This window comes from Melozone crissalis, unplaced genomic scaffold (genome assembly GCF_028551555.1).
Source record: "Melozone crissalis strain CALT ecotype California unplaced genomic scaffold, PUWL_Pcris_2 ptg000042l_1, whole genome shotgun sequence".
Lineage (NCBI taxonomy): Eukaryota > Metazoa > Chordata > Aves > Passeriformes > Passerellidae > Melozone > Melozone crissalis.
The window spans coordinates 53978348-53988300 of NW_026535820.1; the positions used below are offsets into that span (position 1 = coordinate 53978348).

A 9953-nucleotide genomic window follows, 5' to 3' on the forward strand; every position below is an offset into this window, starting at 1 on the left:
GTACCATTTTAAGGGGGAATGGGGGGCTCAGCAGCCCTGCGAGGTCTCCCCGGTGCCTCCACCAGGGTACGGGGCTGCCGCCCGGCCCCGCAACTACCGGGTAAGGAGCCGGCCCTCTCCCCCTCCACCCCCCTCCATGCGGCTATTGTTTCGTTCAATTAGGCTCCGCTTGATAAAAAACAATCGCTCGTTAACCCTCGCCCTCCTCCCTCCCGGCTGGTGTGTTGTGAATGGCGACATCGTCTCCCTTGACCCCCGTCTCCTTTTCTGTCTTTCTGTCCCCTGAAAAATGATTCCGCGAGCTCTGATTGAATTTTATTCCTTCCTGACCTGGCCCGTTTTTATTGCATGGACACCATCAATCTTGACCTAACGCGACGTTTGTTTATTACTTTGGAAAGAAGCGAATGGCTTTATGAGCCCCAGCGTAATTAAACCAGGAGGGCTACGCTCACCGTGGCACCGCACCACCTTTGGGGCGGATTCACAACAGACAAGACGCCGGGGAGGCGAGGCAGAAGGGAAAAGGAAAAAAAAGCTGGGGGGGGACCGATACGGGAATGACGACTGGTGCCCTCCCAGCCCGTGAGCTTGTGACCGAAATACGGGACCGAAACCCGCGCACGTCCCCGGGGAGCTCCGAGCGGTTCCCTTAGGGCACAGCCAAGGCTCGCCAGCCTCTCGCGCATCTTACCGCGCAAACCTGAGCGCGCCCTCCGCGCCACCCCGGCTGCGCGCTACCTGCGCCCCCGCGCAGCGACAGCTCAGCCTCGCACGGCCTGACAGCACCCACCACCGTGCTCCTCATCTCCCGCCTAGCCTAAAAAAACCCTACCAAAATCCGCAAAACAAAAATGACCCCAACACCCCCCGCCCCCCAAAGAAAAAAACCGAAAAAACCTAATCAAAAGATTAGCTCATCTCAAAGTGCAGATGAATTTAGCCAATACGCCTGGTCCCAGCACAGGGAGACGGGGAAAATGGACTGAGTACGCGAAGGAGTTTAAATCACTTTACGAGTGAAATTAATTGAAAGCTAATGTTCGATTAGCCGCCGCTGTTGAAATGGTTTATTTCGGGAAGCGGACGGGGGAGAGCTTCCAGGGGCCGCGCCGCACCGCAGCTCTCCTGCGCTGTGCACTGGAGCCATGTGCGCGCCTCGGCCCTACACGCTTTTGCCTACGCAATCAACCACGTAATAAAGACTGAGCACTTTTACCTCACGCTCATCTCTACGTGGGCGCGGAGGGGCGCGCAGCCCCCGACCGTGCGCCACGGCTCCTTTCCCGCGCTGCCTCCCGCAAAGCCCGCACAGCCCGCACAGCCCGCAAAGCCCGCACAGCCCGCACAGCCCGCAGCAGCTTTTGCGTGCGCCAAGCGGGACTCGCCCGAAACGCCCAAGCCAAGCCTCCAGAGGACAGGGCAAAACTGTAAGCTCGTCCTGCTCCAGCGGCGTGCTTTTGGGGAGGTGAGAGCAGCGTACAGGCAGCTGGTCAAAGCGCTGCAGCCCCACAGTTACCAACAGCGTTACGAAGTTGAGCCCGGCTATGAAAATAGCCTCTAACTTCGAAACGCCTTTCCCGAACTTCTTGGCTATCAGAAAGAGCCCCAGATATCATAAAACGCCGATTTGGAACCACTCAATTAATGTCTCCATCCACAAAACAGCCCCACCATGTTCTCCATCTGACCTGGCCTGTGGCGGTAGGGAAGGGGTTTTAATCCATGACCTCTTGACTACCTGCATGCATTTCTCTGCTATTTTTGATTATGACCTTTGCATAATAGGAACATATTAGGAACAGTAATTACTTTAAGAAGAAATTCTAAGGAGGAAACTTAGAAAGGAGAATATTCCTCCTCTCTACGTTTTCCACAGTTTAAGTGACAGATGAGCGAGTACAAGTGAGAAACCACCAGAACCACCATGAAAATTGAATGGTTCCTCAAATCTATTAAAAAAAAAAAAAAAAAAAAAAAAGCTGTTTTGTTTTAAAGACGAAAAGCAAAGCAACAGTTTGGAAAACTAAAAAAAAAATCAGTTTGAGCTAAAAAAACAAAAACACCACAAAGCGCCGTGCTAACCTGGCGCCTAAATGACCTCTCCGCAGGCATGGCTGGGGCCAAGTGTCCCCGTTTGCTGTAGGGGCTGCCACCGCAGATGTCGAGGCCTTACGGGGACACCTCTCCGCGCACATCCCGTGCCCACCGCTGCGCAAGGTCGCACCGCATCTCCCGTGGCGTTCAGGGCAGGCCCAGTTCTGCTGGGAGACAATCACAGGTCAGAAGGGACGCTCGCTCGGGTTTGCCTCCTGTGCGCAAGAGGAGGGAAGCACAGGAGGAACAGGGTTCGTGCCCCACGCTGGGCCCCACGCCCGCGGTTCACGGTGGCAGATGCCCCGCTCCCTGCCTCCCATCGCGCTGCCCCAGCCCGGGAAGGTTTCTAGCGAGCCCGCTCGGCCTTTCCCCATCCCAGCAGCAGCCGCAATGCCTCACGACGAAGGCTCGGGCCCGGCAGAGCCCAGAGATGCCGACCCCGGTCCGTGCAATGTCGCGCAGGGACCCGCGGTACCGGGCTGCGCGCCCGGCGGGGCTCCCGCGGCCAAGCCCGCACCTTCCACTGCCTGCCGCGGGGACAGCCAGCACTGCTAACCTTATTTTCGTTGTGATCAGTTTCTGTGGGGAGCGGGAGAAAAAAAGATTATGATTATGATTGTGATAATAATTTAAATAAAACAGTGTTTTTAAAACTCAAGACGAAGGCACGCGTGTGCGGTGAGCCAACCCGTCACACCGAGAAGCAGGAGGTGACCTCCGCCGCCACCACGCACGTCACTGCAGGAAAGGGATCCCCTCCGGGGGCAGAAGATCCCGACACGACCTACCTGCGGCCGAGAGGGAAGTTTCCCTGTGCCCCCTCCCCGAGTGCGAGCCGCCCTCCCGGCCCGCCGAGCCCGCACCGCCCGCCCTTTCGCAGCCAGGGCCACGGGCAGCGCAAGTTGCGCGGCCGCCCCGCGGCAGAGGGCCGCGCACCGCCCCGAGCATTAGCAGTAATTACACGCGGCACTTGTTCAAGCTTCGCACGGCCCCCCCAGCTTCCCCAGTCGAGCAGCACCAATGCAACGGGTTATTAAACAAGCCGGGCTGACAACTGCGCTCCCCACTATTTATTTTCGCCACAAACACCCTACCGCTGCAGACCGCTGAGAAAACCCAAACTACAGGAAAGCCGGCGCCTGATCGCAACAAAAATAACAGGCAAATAGCAGGCTCAATCGCCTCTACCCTCTGCCTTCTTTAAATTTTATTTTTAATACATGACGGGGGGCAGGAATGGGCTTATTATGCAGCCACCCCGCTGGCAAACCCATGTGCCAAGGCAGAGGGAGCTGCCCCGGCGAGGGTCCCCTCTGCAGCGAGGGGGAGCGGGGGCGTAAGGCAGCGAGAGCCCCGCCGTGCCTCCGGCCCGGCAGCCCCGCTCCCAAGGAGGCGGCGGTGGGCGGGAGCCGCCAGCTCACTGCCCCCGCTCGGTACCGGGAGAGGGACGGTGCGGAGCAGAAAGCGAGCCCCACCGAGAATAGGTAACATTTTGTTTCCCTTTACTGGTGAAAAACGGGGAGCAGAAATTAAAATACGTCTCTGGAGAGAAGGCGCTCCACTTTGCTCGTCCTCCTCATCAGCTTTACCACAACTGAGCGATGGAGCGTTTAAGGTTCCCTTACCCAACTTAGCAAACAAATATATGTAAATAAGGCACCCGGTAATCTTTGTAGAGGTACTAGCAAGAAAAAGCAAAGACTACGCCATACTTGAATAAACGTGTTCTTAAGCCCACGCGTTCTAAGATGACACACTCCCCCCGGTTCATTCCATCTGCTGGAGGTGTTTTCTAAACATGGGACTATTGCTTTGCAAGGAAGCACAGCTCAAAAGCGAGGTAATAAGGTTGAACTGCAAATACCTTTGTATTTATTTACAGCGTAACCCTTAACAATGCAACAGCAATTACTGCTAAGTGTTGCCTTTAGATAAGAGATTCTGATAGGAAATGTATTATCTTGAAAGCAGATTTTAGGCCTTAAATGTCTGTAATCAAATAAACTTATTTCCAAGTCTGACTGACTAGGCCGGTTCTTTTAAGTTAACGGATTTATTGCATTTTGGTGGTTACTTACAAAAGGGGAAGGTGATCCCCACTGACCGTAGTTTCTTAATAGTAAATTTTCCAGAAGGTAGGATTCTTGATCTGACAAGGTGCCAGTCTGTGCAGCACTCATTTGCTACCCTGGTAATATGTATATTTTTTTGCCGATTTGAGGAAAACTGAGGGAGGTAAGGAGAGGAAATAAAAAAAAAAAAGAAAAAAGAAAAAAAAAAAGAAAGAAAAACCAAACCAAACAGCACCCAAGCAACTATATAAGAAAAATTCGCCCACACAAAATATTTGAAAAATAATCTGTCCGAGCAATTGAGACGCAGACCAGTGAAGTCCCTGAAGGACGGGAGTAATGCAGAGCTGTAAAGGTGTAAGGGTAGACTGTACAAGTACCCTTTAACACTACTACTCTTTCCCCTCGGCCCCGAAATAAAATAGAACTTCATGTGTTACAGAAGCGGCTTCACTGATGTGATTGCACGCTTTGCTATCACTTCTAAGAAGCAGTAATTTATATGCTGGCATTATATTTAAGAGTACACGTACTACAGATTATTTGGCATCTGCTATACACTGGAGTTTAGAAAAAAATGCAATACGTATATTAAACTATAAATAAATACGTAATCCTTCTTTAAATATAGGTACATATGTAAATCCTAGATATAAATACATTTGAAACACACACAGAGCAATCGATAGCTCGACATATACAGTTACACATGGTCTGGAATCTAGTGCATGCACTTCTACCTCGGAGTTATCACTTAATATATCCTTACATAGGCATATCATTTAAAACAACCTAATGTCGCCATACTACTGTGTATGGTCAAATGTTTCCAGGTTTTGCCATTGATTGCTAAGAAAACGTGTTTGTTTATTTGCCAACTCAGAGCTGCCATGGGAAAGTATTTTTTTCCTAGCGGATAAGGCGAGCTGACTAAGTGGAACATATTGCAGAAGAGACTGAAAAGGGATTTTTCGACCTGGCAGTTCCTAAATGGTCTTTGGAATTTGTGCGGAGGGGAACAAGCTGTTCCAGCGACAAAGTTAGTTATGAAATCCCTTTTCCCTCTCTTGCTTTCTTTCTCTCTCTCTAAATGAAAGCATTAAAATATACAGACGTGTAAAGGATCATTCCAACTGAATGGTAATTTATTAATAAACAAACAATGCAATACCTTCAGAATATTTTCAACAAAAAAAAAAAGAAAAATATTGATAGAATTAGATTAATACAGTTTCCCTTTTTATATATAGTGAAAAAATCAGCGTTTCAGTCAATTATAACGTCACTTTTCAGGAAAGGGGGAAACACTTTCTGGCGTTTGGTCCGCAACATCCAACTACAAATTAAAAATAAATTACTATGTCGCAATTTACATTTTAAAACAAGTCCTTGTAGAAGAGGAAGGGGAGGGGGAAAGAAGCTGGTACTCTACGCTGGACTTTTCGCTCCCTTTTAAACACGGGGCATGACAATACCTTAAGGGACGGGGAAGAGCGCGGGATGGGGGCCGGGGAAAAAAAGTATTTCTCAAAGCAATTAGAAAAACAAAACTTACGTGTTATTGGAGTAACACTGTCCTTTAACAAACCAAGACATGCTTTGGGGCTGTCTCTGTACAAAAGCTTTTCGCGATGCGCCCGCTTCCCTCCGCGGGCGCTGCGAGGGCGGGCGGCGCGGTAGGGAGCGGAGCGGAGCTGAGTTCCCGCGGTGTCCCCGCGACGGGGCGCGCTCAGAACTTGCCGCAGTCGTAGACGAAGGCCCCGGAGGTGCGGTAGAGAGGCTGGCTGCCGGGGAAGGCCATCTGACAGCTCCCGCCGCCCCCCGCCCCGCCGCCGCCGCCGCCGCCCCCTGCCCCGCTGCCTCCTCCGCCGCCGCCGCCGCCCCCCGGCGAGGCGCTCAGCCCCAGCCGCGGCGCCTCGAACACCTCTCTCGGGGCGGCGGCGAAGCCCTGCTGCGGCCCCGCGTAGCCCGCCGCGCCCGCCAGCGGGCCCAGCTCCCCCGCCGCCGCCGCCGCCGCCGCCGCGGCCGCCGCCGCCTGGTTGAGGTACCAGGAGGCCAGGCGGCCCTGGTGCGGGTGCGGGTGGTGCCCCTCCTGGTGGCCGCCCGCCGCGCCGCCCAGCCCGCCGTGCCCCAGCGCCCCGCTGCCGCCGCCCCCCGCCCCGCCGCCGCCGCCGCCGCCGCCGCCGCCCGAGGGCATGGCGTACTCGGGCAGCGGGTCCTCGGCGGGGCTGGCGGCCGCGGAGGGCAGGTGGCCGGGCCGATCGGCGCCGCCCGCCGCCGCGTACAGGCTCATGGCCTGCATGTTGCAGTGGTAGGTGCCGGCGGCGGCGCCGGCGGCCGCCTGGCCGCAGGGCGAGCCGTAGACGGAGCTGTGTCCCGGCGAGTATCCCCCGAGGGACAGCGCGGGCGGGATGCCGGTGCGCGGGGCGGCGGCGGCGGGGGCCAGGAGGCCGGCGCCCAGCTCGGCGGCGGCCTGCGGCGAGCCCCGCAGCGAGGTCATGATGTTGTCCACGCTGAAGCCCGGGCCGTGGTGGTGGGGCGGCGGCGGGGGCGGCGGCGGGGGCGGCGGGGGCTCGGGGGCCTCCAGGCTGAGGGAGCGGCTGGAGGGGAGGGTGCTGCGGGGGCTGCCGCCGCTGGAGAGGCTGCTGCTGCTGTCGGGGCTCTCGATCTTGGGCACGGCGCCGAGCGGCGGCGCGGCGCCCGGGGGGGACACGGCCTGCGGCGGCGAGGCCGTGCCGTTCTCCGTCTTGATGTCCTGGATGCGGACGGGCGGCGGCGGCGGCGCGGCGCTGCCCCCGGCGGGGCCGCCCTCGGGCTCGGCGGCGGCGGCGGGCGGCGGCGGGCGCGGCGGGGCATGGTCCTTGAGGTGCAGGCGGTCCTTCTCCTCCTTGTCCTTGACGGCGTCCTTCTTTTTGAAGCGGCGGCGGCGGCGGAGGAAGCTGCCGTTCTCGAACATGTTGTAGGAGTCGGGGTCGAGGGTCCAGTAGCTGCCCTTGCCGGGCTTCTTGTCGTCGCGGGGCACCTTGACGAAGCACTCGTTGAGGGAGAGGTTGTGGCGGATGCTGTTCTGCCAGCCCTGCTTGTTGTCCCGGTAGAAAGGGAACCGCTCCATGATGAACTGGTAGATCCCGTTCAAGGTGATCTTCTTATCGGGAGCGTTCTGGATGGCCATGGTGATGAGGGCGATGTAGCTGTAGGGCGGCTTCACCATATCCTTGGGCTGCGGCGGTGGCGTGTAGGGCCCGTAGGCTCGGGCCATGCCGGCCGGGTACTGCTCGTGGGCCGGGTGGGAGTACATGCTCATCGGGGCCGGCATGGCCGTGTAGCCCCCGCCGGCCGCCGCCGCAGCGGCACGGTAGTAGCTCTGCTCTCCGCCGAGGTACGGCACCACTCCTAGGGAGTTGGGACTGGACACGGAGTAGCGAGCCTGCATGTCCTCCCGTCAGCTTTCCCCCACCCTCCCCGCCGGACCAAACAGCGCGTCCCTTCCCCCTCCACCCCTCCGCCGCTCCGCGGACCGAGCTGGACCGGGCGGCCGGGCAACCCCCACCCCCCCACCCCCCCGGCGGAGCGCGGAAAAAGGGAGGAAGAATAACGATGGCAGCGCCGAAAGCCTCCTCTTCTTCGCCCGGGAAAGCCCACCGGCGAGCTCCCGCGCTCCACGCGGAGGGGGGAAAAAAAAAATCAAAAAAGGGGGGGCAAAGGAGGGGGGACAAAAAAGGGGGAAAATGTTTTAAAAAAGAAAACGGCGGAGGAAAAAACAAAAAAGTAATCGCAGCGGAGAAAGCAACTTCCAAACGCAGAAAGAGTATTAAGAAAATAAAACCTTTGCAAAGAGGCTCCCACGCTCCCAGTTCCTTGTTCCACGGGGATCTGCAACAAGTTGTCTGCAAAGGAGGGACAAAAGTAGAGGGATGTGTTTTGTTGGCTTTTTTAAGCGAGCAGAAGAAGAAAAAAATCCACCTTCCCGATCTCCCAGTGCAAAGTTTCCCTCTCTCTCTCCCTCTCGCTTTTTTTCAGTCTCTTTTTCAGTCGCAGGCTGCTTTGGGAAGCATCGGAAAAACTCCTGAACTTTTGAGCATCCGTCACCACGGCGAGAACTTTTTTACGCACTTACAGTTTTCTCCTTTTTTTTTCCCTCCCTCTCCTCTCTCGGTCTCCCTTTTTTTTTTTTTTTTTCCTCTCTTTTTTTTCTTTTCCTCCTTTTGCAGGCGGCTCGGCTCCGCCCCGCCGAGCCGGGCCGGCCAATGAGGGCTGGGAGACACCCCGGGCTCTGAATGAGGAGGGAAAAAAAAAACAAAAAAGGAGAGACCGGGGAGGAGAAAAAAAAAAAAATAGAAAGAAAGAAAAAAAAAAAAATCCCCACAGCAGCTCCGGGAGTTGTAGCGCTCGGGGACCGGCCACACACACTCGACGGCACACGCGGGCGCCCTGAGCGCCGCGGAGCCCCGCGTTCTCTCAGGCCGCTGCGCACCCGCGGGGAGCCTCCAGCGCCCGCGCATCTTGCGCGACGACCCCGCCCGAGCCCCGCTGCCCTGCACCTCGCCCGCTCGCCAGCACACCCGCGTCCTTACGCGCGCCCTTACACACGCACCGCGGGCACACGCACCATGTGCGTGTCCTTACCAATAGATATGTGTATATATATGTATTTGTGTGTGTACACATGTATGTGTGTGCATGGAGCTTCCCCCGGAGCTCCTTCCACCCACGCGCGCACCCCGCGCTCTGCCACGCGTGTTTTCTCCACGAACGTCACTTCTCTTGTTATTTTATATTATTATTATTCTTTGTTGTTGTTGCTGTTGTTGTGTGTGTGTGTGTAAACTCCTCGGTCTCCACACGTTCCGGTCGGGCTCTCTCCTCCCATTCCCTCCAGGCTGCCGCTCGTGTCGGCGGGCCGGCTCCGTGCCGGTGTGCCGGCTCTGTGTCGCTGTGCCGGCTCCGTGCCGGTGTGCCGGCTCTGTGTCGCTGTGCCGGCTCCGTGCCGGTGTGCCGGCTCGCTCCCTGTCCGCCCCAGCCAGAAGCTCACCCAGCTGCCTCCCACCCCCCACGCCCGCGGGGGCACGGGGAGAAAAGTGCCTGTATGTGTGTGTCTGTGTGTCTGTCTCTTGTGTGTGTGCGTGTCTGTGTGCGTGTCTGTGTGTGTGTGTGGTGGGGTGCCCCCGCACCACCCTGCCTGCAGCCAGCTGCCTGCCTGACCAAACGCTTCTGAAGAGATTGCATTCCTCCGGTTGACAAGGGTTTGACGAGTCCTGCAAAGCTCCTTTTTATTAATCAGCCACCGAGGGCTTTCCTCCCTCTGCCTGCAAAAGAAGCGCCCGCTGCCTCTGCTGTTTGTAAACACGGGCGCGTTTCTCTGAACGGGGTCTGTAGCTCGCCCCTTCAGGTAATTTTTGCGTGATGTGGGCTGCGATACGGAGAGGGGATCCTAGCTTTATCTCTTTACCCATTTGAGACGGAGAGGGCACAATTTAGTTGCTAGTCTCCTTCAGAGTGGATTCCGTGGTATGTCAGGTGTGTCAAAAGAAAAAAAAAAGGAGGGGGGGGGAGAAAAAGAAGAACAAAATCTCTTAACTGCTTGGCCGGTTCTGCGGTGAAGATTTGATTTGCCTTTGTCTAACTATCTGAAATAACATTTGGGCTCTAATCAGAATAAGACTTAAACGGGAACTCAACGGGAACCGAGAGTGAAGGCTTGGTTATTTATTTTTTAAATTTTAATTTCAATTGTCTCTTACATTTGATGAATGAAGATTTTCTTTTCGTACGTTAAACACGGGT

At 56.2% G+C, this 9953-nt stretch overlaps 1 protein-coding gene across 1 annotated transcript; it reads right to left on the bottom strand.

The window, feature by feature from the left end:
* Positions 1 to 5346: 5346 nt before the first annotated feature.
* On the bottom strand, positions 5347 to 7602 carry FOXC1 (forkhead box C1). Its single transcript, XM_054285181.1, has one exon. The coding sequence runs from the start codon at positions 7600 to 7602 to the stop codon at positions 5899 to 5901; it is 1704 nt and encodes a 567-aa protein (XP_054141156.1). The 3' UTR covers positions 5347 to 5898.
* Between the last annotated feature and the right edge of the window lie 2351 nt (positions 7603 to 9953).